We start from the raw sequence: 21,641 nt of genomic DNA on the forward strand, positions 1-21,641 counted from the left end.
GAGACAGAAATGGGCAACAGGGGTGTGTGGAGTGGCATGTGCAAGATCATTACAGATGAAATGCAACCCTTCCAGGGGTGGGGAGGAGGAGGTTGCCTACCCCTGCCATGGAGCATTGCCAGGTCCCAGGAATGCCAGGGAATGCATCAACCAGCCCATGTGAAGTAATAACGATAGTGCCTCTGAACATGTCCAGAGAGCATCAACGACTATCCATGGCCTATTCCTCTCTCCATTCACATGGGAAGAGGGGTAGGGCTTTCAAGGAACACTTTAAAATGCAGCTAATCCATTTTTTGTTGTTCTGGAGTAAGGCTGAATCAGAGCAAATGTCAGTGTGTGGAAAACCTCTACTGATGTTTGCTCTGATTCAGCAGTAAAGATCCGGGGTTTAGCTATACCTACCTTTCCTCCACGCTTTCCAGGCAGACCCTACAGTTTAAAGCTCTGTGCCGGAGCACTCTTTTCATTTTTGCCCAGAGAAGTGTTGGGTGTTTCAGATGCTTTCCTTATACTGTAGTTGCTTAGCAACTACTGGCTGTGTTCCCACAACCACCACACTGGGTGAGCCCGGAATTCACCAGTTTGCCTGGTTAGGGTGAAAAGAGAAGTGCATCATCAAAAAGACGACAAAAAAGGGGGCACAGACTTACATAATTTTTTCCAAATGCTGGTTTATATGAAATTTATATGAAATCTTATTAAATTTGTAATAGAAATAACATTTTATCAGAGTAACGCAGTGACCAGGTGCCCTGTGCGCTTCCTCAGCAGCATTCGAAATTTGCATTTTGCACCTGGCTATCGGCCACTTGTGACCAAGTGAAGATGCTTGGCTGCCAGGATGGCACCTGATGTCTCCACCATCTGGAGGCGCATGCCTGGGGATCCCTGGATCTTGACTGTTTTGAAACACTAGCAACGCACCATGTAGAATTCTCCCCATTATATTTTATCTTCACAATCAGAGTGAATTTCAGGAACCAAGAAGTTGTATTGAAAAATACATTTGGCCCCAAAATGGCAACTAGCCATTCCACTTTGTTAGCTGTAACCCTGGTTTAAGGAGCCATTTGGCACCTAGCTTAAATATCTGAGTTTCTAACACTGTTTGCTGTCAGCCGATATCTGCACTGCATTTGAAGTTGTTTTTAAATATGGGACTGCTTTTAATTGTTGATGTTTGATCTGTGAAATCGCTTCGAGGTATTTTGCGGAAAGTGCAATCAACCAAATAAATAAAAACAGTTGATGGGAAACTTCCAAAAAATGCTCTTGTTCTCCTTTCTTAATGGTCCTTTATCTTTAAAACGATGTCAAATACAGGGCCTTTCCTTTACAATGTGTTTGTGGCTGGGGGGAGGGGTCAGAATACTGCCATATAGGGGTTCAATCCCCACTCAGTCATAAAGCTCCCTGTATGATCTTGGGCCAGTCACTGCCACTCAACCTAACCAACCTCACAGGGTTGTTGTGAGGATCGAAATGGAGAGTGGGGAAGAACCACACATGCCACCTTGAACTCCTTTGAGGAAAAGTGGTCTATGAAAAGTGTAGCAAGAAGTTACATAGGATTTCATGGCCCCCACCTCATGAATTACAGTCCTCGGAGGTTGTTGAGAGATCCCTAAAACCTGACACCCTCACAGAACTAATCTTTCTCAGGGCTAGCTATAGGGCGAGAGTAGCTCTTAAAGGCAGATTAGGCTTTAGCTGCCCTGCCGAAACCACCGAAATGGCTCCAGGCAGGGACGGCTAATGAAGGCCTGTGGCTGGAGTAAGCATTTGCCACCAAAATTATGCGCGCCTTTGATCATGGCAACACTTTCCACGCAGTTATTCCCAGCACTAATAACTGGTGTGTCGAGTGGCCAGCTTAACGCTTAATAAACTCCACCAGCACAGAATCCCTTTTAATAACCATGCTCTATAACATAATTGTGTGCATGAGGCCTAGGGGCAATGTGCCATCATGGCATTTTTTTTTGTCTGAGCAGGCAAGTATATACATACACCTGAGTTCCCTTTTCCTCATGTTTAAAGCACTATCCGTCATAACTTTTCCCCAAAGCATCCTGGGAACTGTAGCTTGTGAAGGGTGCTATTAGGAGGCAATAATAATAATAATAATAATAATAATAATAATAATAATAATAAAAATAAAAAATTTTATTTATACCCCGCCCTCCCCAGCCGAAGCTGGGCTCAGGGCGGCTAACAACAATCAAAATAATCCAACATTCTAAAAACCTTTCATTATAAAAATTAATTAAAATCAAATTGATGGCAACCATTAAGCAAAATTCTGTGCAGATTGCCAGAGGAGGGGGTCAGGCTGCACCCTGACCAAAGGCCTGGTGGAACAGCTCTATCTTACAGGCCCTGCGGAAAGATGTCAGGTCCCGCAGGGCCCTAGTCTCTTGTGACAGAGCGTTCCACCAGACCGGAGCCACGGCCAAGAAAGCCCTGGCTCTGGTTGAGGCCAGCCTAACCTCTCTGTGGCCTGGGATCTTCACGATGTTTTTATTTGCAGACCGTAAGTTCTTCTGTGGGACATACCAGGAGAGGCGGTCCAGTAGGACCCTCACAGAGCTACAATTCCCAGAATTCCCTAGGAAGACGAACTATTAAACCACTGTTTAAATTGGTATGAAACTGCTTTGATTGTACAGCGCAGTGTTTTGGTGTTTTGGTCCCTGGCTTTTCATGCTGTCAGGCTGCAGAGCAGAGCAGAACAGGAGTTTTTCCATTGTTTCTCCTGAGAGATCAACTGCCATTAGAAGAACTGTAACCTTAAGACCTGGCACCTGCACTTGCTGTTTTTCTCACTCCCTCCCTATCCCTTTTTCTTTGGGTGTCACGTATTTCAGACTATAAACCCGAGGGAATAAGGATCTCCCACAACTCCTCAAGCTAGAGGAGATGTAAGCTCCAGTTTCAGGAAGCGAAACTCCAACCTCCCCCCCTTTATTCACAGGCTTGGTCTTCCTGATGTTGCTTCAACCCTGTGCCAAGTGCATTGTGAGAAGTAATAAGACAGACAAGGACACATGGTATGTACATATTTTTAATTGGCTCACTTGAGAAGAGCCATAGCAGCTGATGCAGAAGAGGAGGGAACACCTGAGAATGGAGCTTTGACAAAGCCATAGTTGATTACCCATCCTTCTACAACTGCTGTACATCACCTTTCATGTAAAAAGAATCCTGCACTCCAGGATGTGGGGATGCAGAGCTGCTGGGCTCCAGGTGGTGTTGGGACTACAACTCCCATCAGCTCCAGCAAGCATGGCAGGTTTTCAGGAATGATGGGAGTTGTAGTCTAGCAACATCTGGAAGGGCACAGGTTCCACCTCCCTGACCTAAGGGCCCACAAGGACATAGCTCCTTGGCTTGTGCATGGCTTAAGGAATTCCCCACCCACTTGCAAATTTCCAGGCCTGGCACCGTAATACACTGTGCTGCGGTTTGTACAGTGGTTTTTGTAAAAGCTTTGGAAACAGGGGTTCATGGTGAGGGGACAGCAAACACCCAAGAAAACGGCTTCTATAATTCTTATTACAGTCGTACCTTGAATCCCGAACGCCTTGCAAGTCAAACATTTTGGCTCCCGAACACCACAAACACAGAAGTGACTATTTTCAGAACCCAAATGTCCAACGGGGCTTCCGATTGGCTGCAGGAACTTTATGCAGCCAATCAGAAGCTGCGCTTTGGTTTCCGAATGTTTTGGAAGTTGAACAGACTTCCGGAACGGATTCCATTCGACTTCCAAGGTATGACTGTGGTGGGTTTAAGGAATTGGAGGGATGAAGGATAAGAAGAGACTGGGTGATGAAGGGCCTGTTCAAGAAGCAAGCACAAGGAAGATTAGGACTCTCAAAAATATTGGAAGAAGGTGCAGAAGTTATTTTTGTTCCAACAGGGCGATCCCTATAAGACGACTGGACTTTGTGGTTTCATTTATCCAGGTAGTATTTAGACCCTGCTTCTCAGGGTGGGGGAAAGCCTTGATGAAATAGCTTCCAGTATAGTTGAGATTAGGCTTTTTTAAAACAACAACAACAATAACAACACCCCCAAAACTCTTTCAGCCCTGTGGCTAAAGATTTCAGCACACAAAAACAAATATGTTAGGGATGTCTAGGAGTTTTGGGCGTATGGGGGTGGTGGTCCTGATTGAGGGCAAAATATATATTTGGACAGTATCAGTTCTGGGATTCCCTGAAGGAGCTTCCCAAGGCAAGGTCGGGTTATGCCATGATCGGGAACGTGGCATCAGTGGCAACTCCACAGTTGTTGTCTTTCATAGACATGAGGATGTAGCCATCATTTCCCCAGTAGGTGGACCAGGAGTTCTTCACAAGCCAGTAGAGTTCGCCTTGGAGGACACCGTAACCTACAGCTAGGACCGCATGATCCAGCTGGCCTCGTTTGTTTGCTAAAAATGGATTAAAAATAAAATAAAAGAGTCAAGCTTTGTAACAAGTGGGATAATGGAAAAGAGCACAGGAGCATGGCTGCCACCCAAATGTACTGCTGAAGATTGAGAGTTCAGTTCCTCATGTGCAATGGCCTCCTGCAGAAAAGGGAGATCATTTTCCTCTCACCATATCAGAACTCAGGATTACCCACAAGGATCCAGACCCTAAGAGTGGGACCAGGAAGAGAGAAAGCTACTTACTGGGTTACCTTGAGTGACCCATTTGCATTCTTCCTCTCTCCCTGTCTCTCAATCCACCCCAAATACCATATGCAAAATGGGGTGGTGATAATGACCTGCCTCCTAGGTTGGGTCGGGATGATGAATAAGATATGCAAAGGTCTTGGCAGTGCTTGCCAAAAGGCGTAATTATAGCCAGCTGATGATTTGCAGTAACAACCATTGCGCACACTTTCTGTAAGCGATGATTATCATCAGCCAGGCTGCAATGTGACACCATCCTCTACCTGAGAGGGTAAAGAGGCTATTGACTTGCCAACACTGCTAGACTACAATGTCAGTCACCCTTAACCACTGGCCCTGTTGGCTGCAGCTGATGTGCATTGCTGGACCTCAACTCCCCTTTGAAAGCAGCAGGGTGCAGAACTTTCCCACAAGTAGATCTCTTAGTGAGTAGGTAGGCACCCGAAACTCTTAAATCTATGTGGGTGGTGCTCCAGCTTGCCACAGCAATCAAGAGGGCAGGAGATCCCTGCCAAGGCCTATTTAGTCTAGAATCCTGTTCTCAAAGTGACCATCCAGATACCCACGGCCTCGCTCCAATTTGCATAGGGCTGGTGTCTGTGCAGATAGCACAGAGGACGTTGCAGTGGAAATCAGCACCTATGTATTTATTTACTGCCTTGCATTTCTTCCAAGATGTCTTACATGTGGTACCCAGGTGATCACTCATATCCAAGCACTGACCAGACCTACACCTGGGACATTTGTTTCAGTAGCCTCACATGCCTTCAGACCATAACCTGGGGAGGCATTAGCTTCCAATTTCACCATAACAAAGCATGGAGGAGTTTACCGTATCGCAAATAGCCATGTGGGATGATGTGCAGGTTATGCCAAGTGCTCTTGAGATGCATCGCAGGAAGTGCAACTTTATTTACAGCAGGTGGTGGGGATCCTTGAGCCCAGGACACAAATGCAGCCCTCTAGGCCTCTCTATTTGGCTTGGGGGCTCCCCCTAGTCCATGGCCTACCCCATACCAAGCCACACTCCTCACCAGCTCTGCTCCACTTCCCCCTTGAGGGTGTAACTTTGACAAGGACTCGTTTGCCAGGATGGAGAGATGTAGTTCAGGTGGGAATATAGCCTACTGCATAAGGGTAGGATTCACACCCACTGCTCTACCCTGTTTTGCCTCTGGCTTTGTTCACCCCTAGCCAATGGCCCCTGGAAGATTACCCACAAGCAAGAGAAAATGTGGCACGCAGGCTAGAAGAGATTCCCTGCCCTAATTTAGTTTTCTGCCACAATCTCATAGGCTGGGACTCACCACACTTGGGCTCGTAGTAGACACCGTTGGAATAGAAGGAAAAGCTTCGGTGGGAGGCGTCGATGCTGACAGACACGGGGCCATGCTTGTAGATGGCAGCTTTCAGAGCAGTACGGTTCCCGGAGGTGACATTGACGTAGCCTTTGAGTTTGCCCACAAGCTGAGTGTCGTTGCTATGGCAGTAGCCATTCTGAAAGAGAGAAGAATCACCCAGGTGGGGATGAAACCCAAAAAGAAAACCCCAAGATTTCACTCATCATTTCATTAACCACCATTGTTGTCCAGGAGTTCCTAAAAGCTCTCTGAAGACATTTCTTCCTCCATGTGCAGTCTGGCGTCTTCACTGATCTGCCCCTCTAGTCTGGGCTAGATCAGTTTAGCTGGAGGGCTGAGGACAGGGTCACCTGGCCTTGTCCACACTGCTGATGGGCAACCAGTTCACAGTACACTGTGCAAACCACAACCTTCTATGCCCATACATATCTCCACCTTACCTCATTGCCTGCCACCCTATGCACAGTCAAGACAGGCATACATATGATGTACATAGTGATGCTGCACATACAAATGCTATCGTGCTCAAGAAACACATTTGTGTGGAGTGCTGGAGTTTCCACCTCCTGGCAAAGTCTTCAGACGCCAGTGTGCCTGCCGGACACATGCTCTCCAATGCACAGCATCAGCATTGATGCCCACCCCTCTTTCACATGAACGTGCAGCCAAGGATGGAGTCAGTGGGCATAATCTCACCCTGTGAGATTGGACAGACTTTCCTTCTCAAGATTCTTTGATATTTACATTCAAAGCACTATGATGCCACTTGAAACTGTCACAGCTTCCACCAAAGATTCCTGGGAGCTGTTGTGTAATAAATGGCTTATTAGTAAACTAATTCTGGTTTGACTTCTCTCACCTGGCCTTTGTATGGGCCATAGGACTCTGTGCTGGCAATGCCGCCATGCTTCATGACCCACTCGAACGCCTGAAACTCCTCGCCACCGTCACAGGCATAGTTTCCAAAGCCCCAGGAGCAGTCAATGAGGATTTGCTGAGACAGAGGGATGAGCTGCCCAGTCTGGGGAAACAGGAGAGAAGCAAAATGTCAGTCTTGGTTGAGAGGAAACTGTTACAGTGGTACCTTGGGTTTTCGAACGTAACCTATTCGGAAGACTGTTCGAGTTCCCAAACGTTCGAAAACTGAGGCGCAAAGGGCAGTCTGCAAATTTAATAGAGAAAATTGAGAATACAATCAGCAGAAGCCGTTCGACTTCCGAGGCATGTTTGAAAACGGAAGCGTTTACTTCCGGGTTAACGGCGTTTGAGTTCTGAAATGTTCGTCAATGGACACGTTTAAAAACTGAGGTACTGCTGTACCTGCTTAGCCACACAGTACTAAACCGTAAATGTCAGGATAGCACACATGGAATATTCCCTTTAGAAAAGAAGCATATTTTACTGCTGAAGCAAAGTTACGTTCATAATGTGGAAAATAGGGAAATTTCTTTGCTGAAGCTGTGCAGCTTCGTCACTGGCCTGTATCTGGATTGAAAACCACTAACCTGGGGTGTTGGGAAATTCCAAAGGAATTTGACCCATGTTCAGAATGAAAGTCAATCCAGCAAAAATGATTGACATTCACTGTTGGTGCTTTCAGTCCACAAATGATTATGCATCAATTAAGCTTCCTCCCCCCCCGCCGCCAAAAAAACCCTTGCATTGTGTTTCCTTAACACTGAAATAAACAGAGTGGAAGAATGAAATGACAGTGTAATTTATATAGTCAACTCTGCAATTTTGCCACAGTGGACAGTGAGGTGAAGTTGTGGTGAAAGATGAACTGCGGTGGAATGGAAACAGAGCTGCATGCAATAGCTACAATGTGGAATGGAAAATGATGCCTTTTTGTATCCCTGCTCTGTGCTCCCCCTACTGAATAGAAGTGGGAAATTAAATGTACTAAATGAAATATTAAAATAGACGTTGCCACTGCTTACCAGGAGGGAGGTGGTGGGGAGCTCAGCGCAGTGTAAGTGCACCAGCAGAATCACTGCATTATTTCAATCAGCATACCTGTGCACCGCACCAACCTCCCCATCATGTCTCCTTGTAAGCAGAAATGACACACCTGCTGGGTAGCTCTCCCTGTGGCGTGCCCTCCCTTCAGATGTCAAGGAGATGAAGAACTACACAACTTTTAGGAGACATCTGAAGGCAGCCCTGTATCGGGAAGTTTTTAGCCACCCAGAGTGTCTGGGGAAAATAATAGAATAAATACTTTTCTCAGGAATGTGAACAGCTTGGATCTGTGTAGCTTCCATCCGCTGAGTTCCCCAATACCCTCCAAATTAGTTGAAAGGAAATTCCCTGGTAAGAGACAGGTGAGCTCTTACCTTGAGGAAGAGAGCCCCTTCGAGGGCTCCAGTGCTGGAGAAACTCCAGCAGGAGCCACACACAGCCTGGTCCTTAACTGGAGTCACTGCACCTGGAAGGGACAAGCAGAAAAGAGTTGAGACCCACCTGCACAACTATTTCCGTCGCCATCAAGCTACTGCAACATCACTCTTTTTGGATGTGTGTAGAGGTGTGTAACTTCAAGGATGCGGCATTTGAAAGTTAATTCTGTTTTCATTTGAGTGGAGCAGCAGTGCTGGGGAAACTTCTGCTTGCCCCATGCCCAGAAAGTACAGATCAAAGTGGTTTCCCACTTGTCCATTCATTCTAGGCATGAGTTGGAATGGTTCTGCCTTTGCACTGTCTCCCAGAAAAACCCACTCTTTATTGCTAAATTGGAGCAAACATCAATCCAAAGAAAACCCTATTGAGGTTTGCTCCAATTCAGCATTACAGAGCAGGTTTTCCTGGGAGAAAGCAAAAAGTGTGGATGAGCCCTTAGGGCAAACAGAGGAATTGTATATTGGAATATCTGCATTTGGCTGGGAGGGGACTAATGCCCTCTTCTCCAAGTACCACTGCTCCAGTCAAGTTTCAGAGTCTCCACAGCTGCTTTTCAGGCAAAAATGAATAACATCAGGAGATTCTATTGCTCTCCTCTGCATTTCCCAAGGCTTAGGACCACAATTGCTTATAACAATTGGCGCCTATAGCTCAGAGATATAGCATCCACCTTGCATGCAGATGGTCCCAGGTTCAGTCCCCAGCATCTCCAGGTAGGGCAGGGAGAGAGGCCAGCCTGAAATCCTAAAAAGCTGTTGCCAGTCAGTGTAGACAGTATTGAACTTGATGGACCAATGGCACGACTCAGTATAATCCCCTTCTTATTTGTTCCTTGCCTTCCAACACCACTCACCATAAAGCCGCCAGTCCAAGCTCTCTGGCAGGATTAGGCCCACGTACATCTCCTCAGGGAAAGGCAGCCCGTTGTTTGGCGCTGTGGTCTTGAGCTTGCCTCTCATCACAGCTATCTCGTCCTGGGTAAGGTCCGCCAAGTGGTTCAGCGCCAGCTTGTAGGAGAGGTTGGCCCGGTTCTTGGAATGGACAAACCTGGGGGGGGGGGGCAGAAACAATGGGAAAGCTGGAGGAGAAAGGGCTGGGCTGGGCAGGGGGCGGCTCAGGCTTGTTGTCGTCCTCCCCTAACCCTCTTGGGGTTAAAGGTTCCTTGAACACTAACACACGGTTCTTGGAAGTACAGGGATAAGCCACAGTAGAAATTTGGTATGGCCAAATCCGCCTCACAGAGCTACAGTTCTCAGAGTGGTTTAACAGTCAATCCTTCTTCCCAGGGAATTCTGGGAATTGTAGCCCCACAAGGGGAGCAGGGGTCTCCTAATAAATCTCAGCAACATATTACCCTTCCAAGGATTCTGTGGGGGAAGCTCATGACTCTTTAAAGTGGCATAGCATTGTTTTCAACGTCCAGGGCACATATCAAGTCTTTTACAATGTTCCAGGCTTTTGACAGCGGATGAGATTTTTTTTAGTGTGGTGTTTTGATACTTGGTTTATGCTGCTTTTTATTCTGCTGTTTTCATCAACACAGTTTCAGTACGTTTCTGTTACAATCATGTGCTTTGTCCCCGGTTGTAAATCGTCCTGATAAACTGGCACCGAAGGGAAGTATATAAATGTATTCAACAAAAGCTGCTTCAGAGCACAGTGCTGAAGCCTAGGTCAAAATTCAGGGGCGCAACTAAGCAGAGGGGCGAGCTCCAAATGATCTGGGTCTTGATTTCAGCAAAGCTTAAGCCCCAAAACCTGTGTTAAATGGCAGGGTTCAGCACAGGCTGGGATACTGGGATTTAAAATGAATTTTATTATATTGAACAGATTTAAAAACAACAAGGTAGCACCAGACAAGTGTAGCTACAATCACCTCAGTATTATCATCAAAAAGCCAAGTGTGCCTCCATGCATATGCAAGAGTACACACTTCACTTGAGGAACGGCTGTCGCTCATTGGTAGAAAATCTGCTTTGTGTACAGTTGGTCCCAGGTCCAATTGCCGGTGTCTTCAGGTAAGGCTGAAAATGTCCTCTGCCTGAAACCCCAGTGAGCTGCTGCCAGTCAGTGCTGACAATACTCAGCTAGATAGACCAATGGTCTGACTCAGCTCAAGGGAGTTTCTAGTGTTCCTATTGGCTCTCTAACCCACTGATCTTCAACTAGCAATTCAGCAACCACTGCTGCCAGTCAGTGTTGACAGCAATGAACTAGACTCCGTTAACCCAGAAATATTACCTTGGGTTAAGAACTTTGCATCAGGATGAGAACAGAAATTGCACAGCAGCAGGAGGCCCCATTAGCTAAAGTGGTGCTTCAGGTTAAGAACAGTTTCAGGTTAAGAACGGACCTCCGGAACAAATTAAGTTCTTAACCCAAGGTACCACTGTACTCCTTTTTATAATATACTTCATCAGTAAAGGTGAGATGGGACTACAGCGCTTCTCCTTTAGCTCTGCTTGAAAAGCCACCAATATCTAGCTCCTCCTCTTCAAATCTTTCAGTCCTAGGTAGTCATTATCAAAATAAGGTTGCTTTTCCTCTCTCCCCTCCCAGTCCCTTTTCCCTTTTCCGACGTGCCTTTTAGATTGTAAACCTGAGGTCAGGGACTATCTTATTGTGGCTCCCAGAGCCCTTTTTTTTGGCTGAAGGACAGTTTGAAAAAAAAAATCAAATACAACCAATGACCTCATGTTGTGGGTGAAGGTGTGCTTCCTGTGTTCCATCTCCCGTTCATCGTCGTAGGTCTTTCCAAACCGTTTTCTGTATTGGTGGAACACTTGGTGGGCTCGGTCCTCTTCTCCCCCCACAAAATCTGCCATGGGGTTTGCCATGATGTGGTGCTCTGAGGAGTCGCCGGGCAGTTCATCGCATAGTTTTGTTTCTAGGGAGAAAACGCACCCGGCAGATTTATTTATTTATTTCCTATTAAGTATACACTGCTTGATTGTAAATAAATAAATAAAATCCTCAAAGCAGAATACACAAAGAGAATACAATGATAAAATTATAAAGAGTTAAAAACAACTATTTAGAACATTAAAAAAAATAAAATAAGCAATAAACTAAAAACATATCATTCTACAAGTTTGGGTAAGCTTGCCCAAACAAAATTTTTTAAGCTGGTGCCGAAAAGAGTACAGTGAAGACGTCTGCCTGATGTCAATAGGCCGGGAGTTCCAAACTGCAGGTGATTGCCAGGCTAAAAGATTTTCTTATAAATGGGGAACAGGTATTATGTGGCACCTGTAACAGTGTCCATTCCCTAGATCGAAGTGCAGCACTGTACACCATGAATAGTAAGAGTATTACTACGCATGTAATATCTGAAACACTGTCTCCTTCCATACAGACCCCCCTGGTTGTTAAGATCAGCAGAGGATGCTCTGGTAGTTCCACCCCTCTCAAAAATTCAGTGTGTATGGCCCAGAAGAGGGTATTCTCTGTGGTGGCCCCTAAACTGTGGAATTCTCTCCCGACAGAGCTGTGCCTGGCTTCTTCACTATACAGTTGCCTCTGCCTGCCACCGGCTATGGCGCCACCTACTGTTGGGCTCCCTGTCTTCTGCCCTACCAGTCTCCAATGGGCACCAGCCACAACTAGGACAATATCCTCTCAATGTGCAGCAAATGAAGATGAAGAGAGAGACTTTAGGGAAGGGGCAGAGCTCAGTGGTAGAAGTTCTGACTATGGGCAGATAGAAGTTCTGACTATGGGGAGGCTGATTTAGCTGACACATGGAGACAGAGGTCCAGCTGAGGAACATCAAGCCTAGGGACTGATTGCAGCTCCCTGGGCCTTTCTGATTGTTCCTTGGGACTCTGCCCAGGCCATGCCCCCAGGCCAAACCCTTCACTGGCCCACTCTCACATTAAAACCAAGGGTAGCCAATGTGGTGACTTCTAATTGTCGCTGGATTCCCAGTCCCATCAGTGTCCCCCCCCCCCAGCATGACCAGCGGTCAGTGCAAGTTGTAGTCCAACAGCATCCCGAACACACAACATTGGCTCCTGCAGCGCCAACCATAGTTTAAGATGAACTATGGCTTCCTGTGAATGAGCAGTGCTGCACAGTAAAAGTTCCCACGACGCTCCTCCTGCACAGCAACCCGATTGAGCCAGAATCTGGCTTGTTGTGTTATACAAAACCAGGTGCATGGTTTGTTTACCCCCAAAGAAACCACATGTGGTAAGCCACAAACACACCTTGGCTCCCACTCGTGGTTTGTCTGGAGAGAAACGAACCACCCCAAATTTGAATGATGCAACAGGCCAGATTCTGGCTTGTCTCATTAGCAGGAGCAGTGGCAGGACGGGGGTTTAAAACTATGTTTTTAATGTGTTCTGCAAAACCAGCTCAGAATATTCCAACTGGACCAGGAAGGTTCAGCAAAGAAATAAACTCAACACCAAGGTGAAGAAATCACAGTAGTTTATGCTTTTCAGGAAAGAGTAGAGTGGGTGCATGCTAGGGAGTATTTGGGACAGAAAATCTTGTCTTAAGGACTAGGTACACACACACACACACACACACACACACACACACACACACACACCACAACTTTCTGCCAGATCTTGCCAGCTATTTCATACTTTGTTGCCCTTGTGTTTGTTGTGGCTTGGCTGGAATTCCACAAAGTGCTCCAACCAGTTAGATCACACCCGCACCGTACAATTAAAGAACACATTTAGAACATGTTTAAAGCACATGACTTCCTCCAAAGAATCCCGGGAGCTATAGTTTGCTAAGAGTGTTTGGAACAGCAGCTTTGTGAGGGGTGCACTTTGTGGAATGCCAACCAAGCCACAGAAAACATAAGAGAGAAGCTGCAAAGCAGAAATGAACAAGGAACCTGCAGCCCTCCACGTGCCATTTGACTACAACTCCCACCTTCCCTGACAATTGGGCCATGCTGGCTGAGGCTGATGGGAGATGGAGTCCAACAACAGGCCAAGAGCCCCGGGATTCCTCACCCCTGCAGTGCAGAGGCTAACATGTCAAACTCAGGCAGAAGATCCATTGTGAAGATGCGGACCAGCTCGAGGCCACACGTGGACTGGCCTGCCTTACAAAGTTGTTGAGCAAGATCAACCCAGATAAGTTGTTTTGCCGCTGTGAGCGAGATCACCCTGAGCTACTTGGAGGAAGGGTGCGGAAGGATAATCTCATACTCACCGTTCGGCTTCAGGTTGAAGACGGAAGCTGGGAAGCTGTTGGAGAAGTCGGTGTAATCTATTTCATACTTGTCGTAGTGGGACCCCAGCAAAGTGTTGAAGCCCTTCATCTCGTAGTGCACAGGCGACACACCGCAGCTGCTGTTGGTGACCCACATGGTGTAGATATTCTTCTTCTTGCCCCCGTAAGAGATGTTCTGCCATACGGTGCAGTATTTGCCTTTGTAGTATTCTTCCCTTATGGGCTGGGGGGGGGGCAATGGAAAGGGCAGGCATGAAAAGGGCTGTAATCCTACCAATTCATAAACTTAAGTTAGCCCTATCCATCAGTTCCAATGGGTCTACTCTGAGTGGGACTCGCACGGCAAACAACCCATTGACTTTAATGGGGAATTATTCTTTTTAGTATGTCCACTCAGAGCAGAACATAGCTGGATGCAACCCGAGGTCATCATTCTAGTCTATCTAGCTCTCTTATGTCTCCTCCAAAGGTGGCCAGTATGGTGCCCTCCATATATTGTTGGGCTACAATTCTCATCAGGCCCACCAGCTCTGGCCTGGGATGATGGGAGGTATAGTCCCAAAAGCTAGTTTGGTTCCCCCTGCTCTAGTCTCCCATAGCCTCCAAATAAATAGCCTACCAATTAAGCTGGACAGGTTGCCAGCGTCCACTGAGTTCACTTGCAAGCTGCATCTATTGAATGATGCTTGCTTGCTTGAAGCATTTTTACCCCAAAAAGGGGTAAGAAAAGGCCCCCAGAGTGGCTTGGGGCCAGATGGGAGCAGTAGCCAGGCAACAGCAGGAGGGCATCACATGGACTCCTCTTGGTGTAGAGCAGGCATAGGTGAACTCGGCCCTCCAGATGTTTTGGGACTACAACTCCCATCATCCCCGACTACTAGTCCTGTTGGCTAGGGATGATGGGAGTTGTGGAACCAAAACATATGGAGGGCCGAGTTCGCCTATGCCTGGCCTAGAGCTCCCCATCTCCCTCCCTGTTTGTTAAGTCTTCCAACTAAAGCAAAGTCACACATGCACACACACACACACACACACGGACACACACACACACGGACACACACACTGACTGCACTATTCAGGGCAGCAGCTTGGCAAAAGTCAAGTTACAGCTTGTCATCAAACACATCTTCCCTGCAACGTGTGCCACTTTTAACAGCCACCGTGGAACAACTTTTCACGATTATCAAGGAACTGCATCTGGGCGAAGCCTATTTTGCATTCGTCCTGGAAGCTTGGCACATGCCAGAGCAGCTTATGGCAAGCGGCTGAATCACTGAGCCAAGCTGCCTGAGGACCTGCCACCCTCTTTCGACAGGAGCAGCTCTCTTGAGCCCTGTCAGAAAGCGAAGGGGCTGAAATGTCAAGTGACATCTGCAGCTGGCGGGTCCCCCTGCAAGCACAGCAGCCTCTGAAGCAGATGTAGACAGGTAGGCTACAAGAGGCTGGTGAACTGGGGAAGAGCTATAGCTCAGTGGCAGAGCACCTGCCTTGCATGCTGAAGGCCCCGGGTTCAATCCCTGGCATCTCCACTTAATGAGGAATCAAGTGGCACATTTTCGCATGGGCCAAACGACAAGGGGTCTGATGCCGATATAAGATTCTTTCCTGTGTACATCAGGGAAGTTCCATAGTTCAGAGGCAGAGCACATAGCAGAAACTACTAGGTTTGAATCCCAGGCAGGCCTGGTAAGGTCCCCTTCCTAGAACCCTGGGGAGCCGTGGCCAGTTGGTGTAGGCAATACTGATCCGGATTGACCCTGGGTCTAAAAAGGCAGCTTCCTATGCACCTAATTCCTACGCCGTGGGAGACTGGGCTTGGAAGAGACTTTGAGGAAATGACCATAGCTCTGTGGCAGAGCTCTATCACAGCCTCTCCTAGTCTAGCACCCTCCTTAACATTTTGGACTACAAATCCCACAGCCGATGCCCTTGCCCCAGCTGCAAGTCTCAGCTGCTTGCAACCAGCCCTATGATCTCCACGTATGTTGCACCTTCCAATGCGTGCTGGAAAGAAGAGCGCTTTCTGCTGCAAGGCCCATGTCCACCTGGCCTAGGGGGCCAGGCTCACACTCACCCTGAAAACAGCTAAAAGACTCCGAAAAAGCTCAACAACTTTCACCAAAAGGAATATGGAAACCCTAGTTTTACAATGTTTTAAACAGTTCTAATTTTGCTTCCTCTGTTTTGTTTTTGTCTGGTTAAATGTTTAGTTGGGGCTGGTGGTTATTTTAATTTGGGTATAACTATAAACTGTTATTATTAGTTTCTATTGATTTATTGGTTTGTTTGTTGACTGTATAGGCTATGTTTGATGTCTTGTTGTGTTTTTATATATGCTGTAAGCCGCACAGAGTGGCTGCGGAAACCCAGCCAGATGGGTGGGATATAAATAAAATTATTATTATTAATGTTATTACCAATGAGCAGCCTGAAAGGTATGTCACGTTTATTGACAGGCAACTAAGGCTAAGTGCCGAGAAGGCTAAAGGTGACAGACTCAGTCCATAGCAGGTGTTCCAGATCCAAGTGGGGAAGGGTCTTAGCTCAGACTGCTTTGCCTGCCGAAGGACCTAGGTTCAATCCTCAGCATCTCTGAGGTTGAAATCCTGGAGATCCACTGCCAATCAGTGCAGACAAAGGTAAAGGTAAAAGGTAAAGGACCCCTGGATGGTTGAGCCCAGTCAAAGACAACTATGGGGTGTGGTGCTCATCTCGCTTTCAGGCCAAGGGAGCCGGTGTTTGTCCAAAGACAGCTTTCCAGGTCACGTGGCCAGCATGACAAAACCGCTTCTGGTGCAACGGGACACTGTGATGAGTGCCAGAGCGCATGGAAATGCCGTTTACCTTCCCACCACAGCAGTACCTATTTGTCTACTTGCACTGGTGTGCTTTCGAACTGGTAGTTGGCAGGAGCTGGGACTGAGCAACGGGAGCTCATACCATTGCACGGATTCGAACCGCCAACCTTCCGATTGGCAAGCCCAAGAGGCTCAGTGCTTTAGTGCAGACAATACCAAGAGGGTAGACCACAAGGGGAGGATATATTATAAGGCCACCCGCTCTTCAGTTCAACCCTAAACATTTGACTGCCGAGTTCCGCTTACTCACCTTGAAGCCTTTAAAGCTGGGAAAGACACCTTGTGGTTTCACAGGTCCATCTTTGGTGCCGTTCAGCTGGAAGCACTTCTCGGCATTCACGAAGTCCTCCGTGGTTTGCGGGGTGAGCTTAAACATGGTGCCGTAGGGCTTTGTGCTCCCAAGCTGCAAGGTCACCACTTGGCCTGCAGCAGAAGCAAGGGGAGAAACCGGCAACAGCCATAAAGGAGAGGAAATACAAGTAGGCAGTAAGAGCTCATCCTTGTGCAGGCAGATGGCCCCTGTAGACATGTGCTAATAAACAGAGAGGGGCAGGGGAGGGGTTGGAAGGCACTAAAGGGGTGGGGGTGTCCAACAGTGCCAGGATCTCACATGCATTTTAACCCTCTCTTTTTACTGTGGTTTGAAATCCCTCTTTTATTGTTGCTCCACACACATACACATTTTAAAACAGACTGCCCTGAAAGAATCCTGGGAACTGCAGTTTACCCTTCACAAAGCTATGATTACCAGCACCCTTAGCAAACTACAGCTCCCAGGATTCTTTTTTGGGGGGCGCAGGGGAGAGGTGCTTTAAATGTATGGTGTATACACAGCCTGCGTTGCTTTTTATTGTCGCAAATCTCCTTGAAGGTTCTTGAAAGAGCCAGTAAGGAGATCGGGAATGTTTTAGGAATGAGTCAAAATATTTGGAAGAGCAGGCATGTGACGTGGGCCAATCTGAATGAGGAAGATCACGGGAATATCCTGTGCTCAGAATTCAGTACGAGTTGTACAGGCTACAGCTGCCCACTGACTGCATGCTATTTTTTTTTTTTAGCTTAGCTTTCAATCAAATCAAATGTAAATAAATTCATAAATGTAAATTAAAGCAAATGTGAATGCATTTGCAGAATGCCAAGAAGCAAATAAGAGGTCTGAGGTCCCGAAGGAAGCAGGAGAGCTTACACTTTAAATAAACATGACCACTCAAATGAACGACTCTCTTTCATAATAGTAAGTAAATTTAATTCAACAGCAAGCAAGCAAGCAAAGACTGTTCTTTGGTTGCAGCCACACCTTTTAAATCTGCCCCCCATTTACAACTAAATGTTGAGGTGAGCATTCCAACTATTTAATTAATTTAAGGCTCGCAGCCTCAGCATAATCACAGCCACTAGGGGAGTGGGAAAATCATTTCCAGTTTCACAACACTGGAGGCCGCTGCTTAAATTCAAAAGGTATCCCTTAAATCAGGGACGGAGACTTTGTGAGCCTCCCCACCCTGCTCTAAGATGGGGGACTTAGAAGGGAAGTGGGGAGGGACTTCAAAAGGAACAGGGAGGAGACTTGCAAAAACCCTTTTGAGAATCTCCCCGCTCCACTATAAATCCTGGATCTCATGCAGATCTTGCTCCGATCTTTAATCTCTGTGCATTAGCTGCCAGTGATTCTTCAGCTGTGATTCTTGCATCGCGGGGGACTGGGCTAGGTGGCCTTTGGTATCACTTCTGACGCTAAAATCCTGTGATCAAATCCTGCTGCCTACACTGTGTGGCCCTGTTTGTTGTTGGGAGCAGGACTGTGCGGCCAGTTCAGGATTGAACCCTGTTCTCTCACTCGTCAGCATACAACACCAGTGTCAATGGTGATGGGCAGGTGGGTTGTGGTTTGGGGAAAACGTCTTCGGGGCAAGACTGGCCTACAGGCTGGAATTTCCCATCCCTGGTGTAGACATCACTGAGCCAAATGGACCAGTGGTCTGACTTGGTGTAAGGGAGTTTCCTATGCTTATTGCAACTGTTGTTAAAGAGCTAGAAGGGGGGCCTCCATCGAAGCATCAGCTCCAGGTTTTGCAGGGTCCTTGGACAAGATGCCCCCCACCCCCATGGCCTCCCTCCTTCCTTGAGTCTACTTCTTCATCCCTGCCACAATATCAGGCTGCTGCTCCCCTTCCTCCTTATGACTGCTACCAGTTGCTTGCTAGCCAGGCAGAGGGCCAATGAGCCAGCAGGCAGTAGCAGCTGAGAAGGTTGCCTTGGTGAAGAGGATGAGCAGGTCCAGTGCACTCCTTGCTGGGGGGGGGGCCTTGGCTGACACCCAACCATGTTGTCCCTACTCCATCGTCTCATCTTGTTTGGTCTGGGATATCTGCTGGGAACTTTCTCCTCCACTGCAGAAACCCACTTCTGCCTTGTATTATTACTGCATTTACATCCTACCTTTCCTGCAAGGTGCTCAAGGTGACATCTGCAGCGCCTCCTCTTCTCCATTTCCATCGTATTATTTGGGAGCATGAGGTCTCCCATACCAGACCCAAGAGCATTTGGCATCTCCTTCCCACCCCACTGCCCTCTCTACGGCTTCTTACCGTCGTAGTACTCGATGCGACTCTTGTTCCCAGTAAGGTTGTACCAGGCTTCAAAGGGCTCTTCGATTTCGGCATAAGGGAGGTTGATGACTCCTACAGGACACAATGAGAGTTTCCAGGTGAGGGACTCAGAGGAAGGACTTTTTGGCTGCCTGCATATTAAGTAACCTCACATGATTACGCTCACATCCACAGGGTATGCTTCAATGTCTCTGTAGTTGTTGCTGTGACAGAGATGGATTTATAGTGGGCAACCAGATCAATGTTCTATGTAGCTTGGGATTTCCCCCCTGTATTTGCGGAAGCTCCCCTGATTTTCAAGGGCTCTAAAACACACAGGGAACCTTTGAAAACTTCCTAGGTAAAGGTAAAGGGACCCCTGACTGTTAGGTCCAGTCGTGACCGACTCTGGGGTTGCGGCGCTCATCTCGCTTTATTGGCCGAGGGAGCCGGCGTACAGCTTCTGGGTCATGTGGCCAGCATGACTAAATTGCTTCTGGCGAACCAGAGCAACGCACGGAAACACCATTTACCTTCCCACTGGAGTGGTACCTATTTATCTACTTATACTTTGACGTGCTTTCGAACTGCTAGGTGGGCAGGAGCAGGGACCGAGCAACGGGAGCTCACCCCGTCGTGGGGATTCAAACCGCCGACCTTCTGATTGGCAAGTCCTAGGCTCTGTGGTTTAACCAACAGCGCCACCCGCGTCCCTTGTAAACTTCCTAGCTTGCCTCATAATATTGTATTTGCAACTGTTATTCGCTCATTGGGTTGTATGCAATGCTAAAGATATGCAAAGTAGACCCACTGAAATTAATGAACATGAATAAGTTAGGCCTGTTGACTACATTAGGTCTACTTCAGGGAACTGCTCAGAGTGAAACTTAAAGCTGGATACAACCAGTAATGTATGTGTGTGAAGTGGCTAATTTCCCACAGGAAAATGGGGCACAGGGGTCCCTGGTCCTATAAGCTAGGGATGATGGGAGTTGTAGTCCCAAAACATCTGGAGGGCCGAGTTTGCCTATGTCTGACCTACAGCTTGGAATTCCCTGCCCATTTATTTTAGGCAGGAGTCTTCGATCTTTTGTTTTCAGCCCCTGCAAAAAACTTTGTTGGGCAAGCTAACCCAGACGTGAAATGTTCATGTGTAGTTTTATTATGTCTATTTGTTTTAGCACTGCTTATTTTATTTATATTTTAACTGCATGTTGATTTTTTAAATGTTTGATTTTATTGGTATTTTTCAATAAATAATTTACAGATAATAATTTACAGATAATAATATATATTAGTATTATATTATATATTAGAGGTTTTTGTCAACTCAGCACTATATAAATCTTGCTAAATTACATATGGAAATAAAATAAGCAGGTGAAGAAGGAATTATGCTCTGGAAAGGAGCAGAGGATCGCTGGGGGTGTGTGAGTGAGTCACCCAGCAGTGCTCGCTGGGGCTGATGGGAACTGTAGTCCAAAACATCCAGAGGGCACCAGGTTGAGCAAACATTTGCCCAGGGGCAAATTTGTCAGGGATGAGATTTTAAAAGGCATTTCGAAAGGTTTAAACTCTATTGTTCTTCCGAGCTGCAAATTCAAAATGGAAGTTGAGAAATCAGTGCAAAGTTTTGCTTAACAGCAGTTTCTGCAAGTCACAGCAACAAACAACTTGTTTGCCAAGTTGAAATTCACAAGAAGGTAAAGATTTGTCTTTGTGGATTCGAGCCAGACTGTGCATAGCTTTAAATCACACCTGCATCTCTTCCCCACGTTTCCCAGTGACCTTTTATTCAAGCAGACAGGTGAGATGCCAGTTTCGTTGGGCTAAGTATTTCCTTGCACTTGTTCACCTACAATGTGGAGCCAAGGTGGGGAGGCCCAAGTGCAGCCTCAGCCACCTGCATGCCAGCTTTAACTAGAAGTTGATGGGAGACATTTCAGGGACGCAAATGCATTTAAAAGACAATGAATATTTTGGCCCCGGACTAAGGTCCAGTATTGTTTCCAGCAGCAGACAACCAGATAGATGCTGCCAAACTTGCAAGCGGGGCTTGAAGACAACAACCTTCCACACCTTTGCATCAGGCATGCAGGAAATGTTGCTGAGATATACAAAGTCTTTTTTTTACGGTGTGATGATGTTCTTGGGAAATATTATTTTGCAGTTCCTCTTTTTGCACAGCACAACATTTGTCGTGATGAAACAGCTCCTTCTCCAGCAACAAGGATGGGATTGATCTGCCTGGAGACAGACTTAGGAAAGGACACAGTGAGAAGCCTGTGGTTCTCCTGTTAATTGACTACAACTCCCATGATCCCTGGACCACTGTCTGTGCTGGCTGGGGCTGATGGGGGTCAGAGTCCAACAACATCTGGAGGGCCACAGGTTTCCCATCCCTCCATCATACTCACACCCTGGATAAATTAATCTTGACTTTCCACAACCCCAGATGCTGAGGCTGATGGGAGATGGAGTCCCAAACATCTAGAGGGCATCAGGTTGGGAAAGTCTGGATTAATCTGATGCAGTTGCCATACTTTAC

At 47.0% G+C, this 21,641-nt stretch overlaps 1 protein-coding gene across 1 annotated transcript in view; it reads right to left on the bottom strand.

The window, feature by feature from the left end:
• Positions 1–3,051: 3,051 nt before the first annotated feature.
• The window catches only part of LOC310710888 (digestive cysteine proteinase 1-like), a 29,647-nt gene continuing 11,057 nt past the window's right edge, over positions 3,052–21,641 (bottom strand). Inside the window, exons 3-11 of the mRNA XM_083512187.1 lie at positions 19,094–19,186; positions 16,756–16,928; positions 13,627–13,870; positions 11,140–11,335; positions 9,302–9,495; positions 8,385–8,476; positions 6,908–7,069; positions 5,995–6,184; positions 3,052–4,441 (exon numbers count right to left, since the gene is read on the bottom strand). Of these exons, the coding sequence (XP_083368313.1) occupies positions 4,254–4,441; positions 5,995–6,184; positions 6,908–7,069; positions 8,385–8,476; positions 9,302–9,495; positions 11,140–11,335; positions 13,627–13,870; positions 16,756–16,928; positions 19,094–19,186 (1,532 nt within the window). The 3' untranslated portion in view covers positions 3,052–4,253. The remainder of the gene's footprint in view (positions 4,442–5,994; positions 6,185–6,907; positions 7,070–8,384; positions 8,477–9,301; positions 9,496–11,139; positions 11,336–13,626; positions 13,871–16,755; positions 16,929–19,093; positions 19,187–21,641) is intronic.

The sequence above is a fragment of the Podarcis liolepis genome, assembly GCF_965112155.1.
Source record: "Podarcis liolepis genome assembly, chromosome: 7".
NCBI lineage: Eukaryota > Metazoa > Chordata > Lepidosauria > Squamata > Lacertidae > Podarcis > Podarcis liolepis.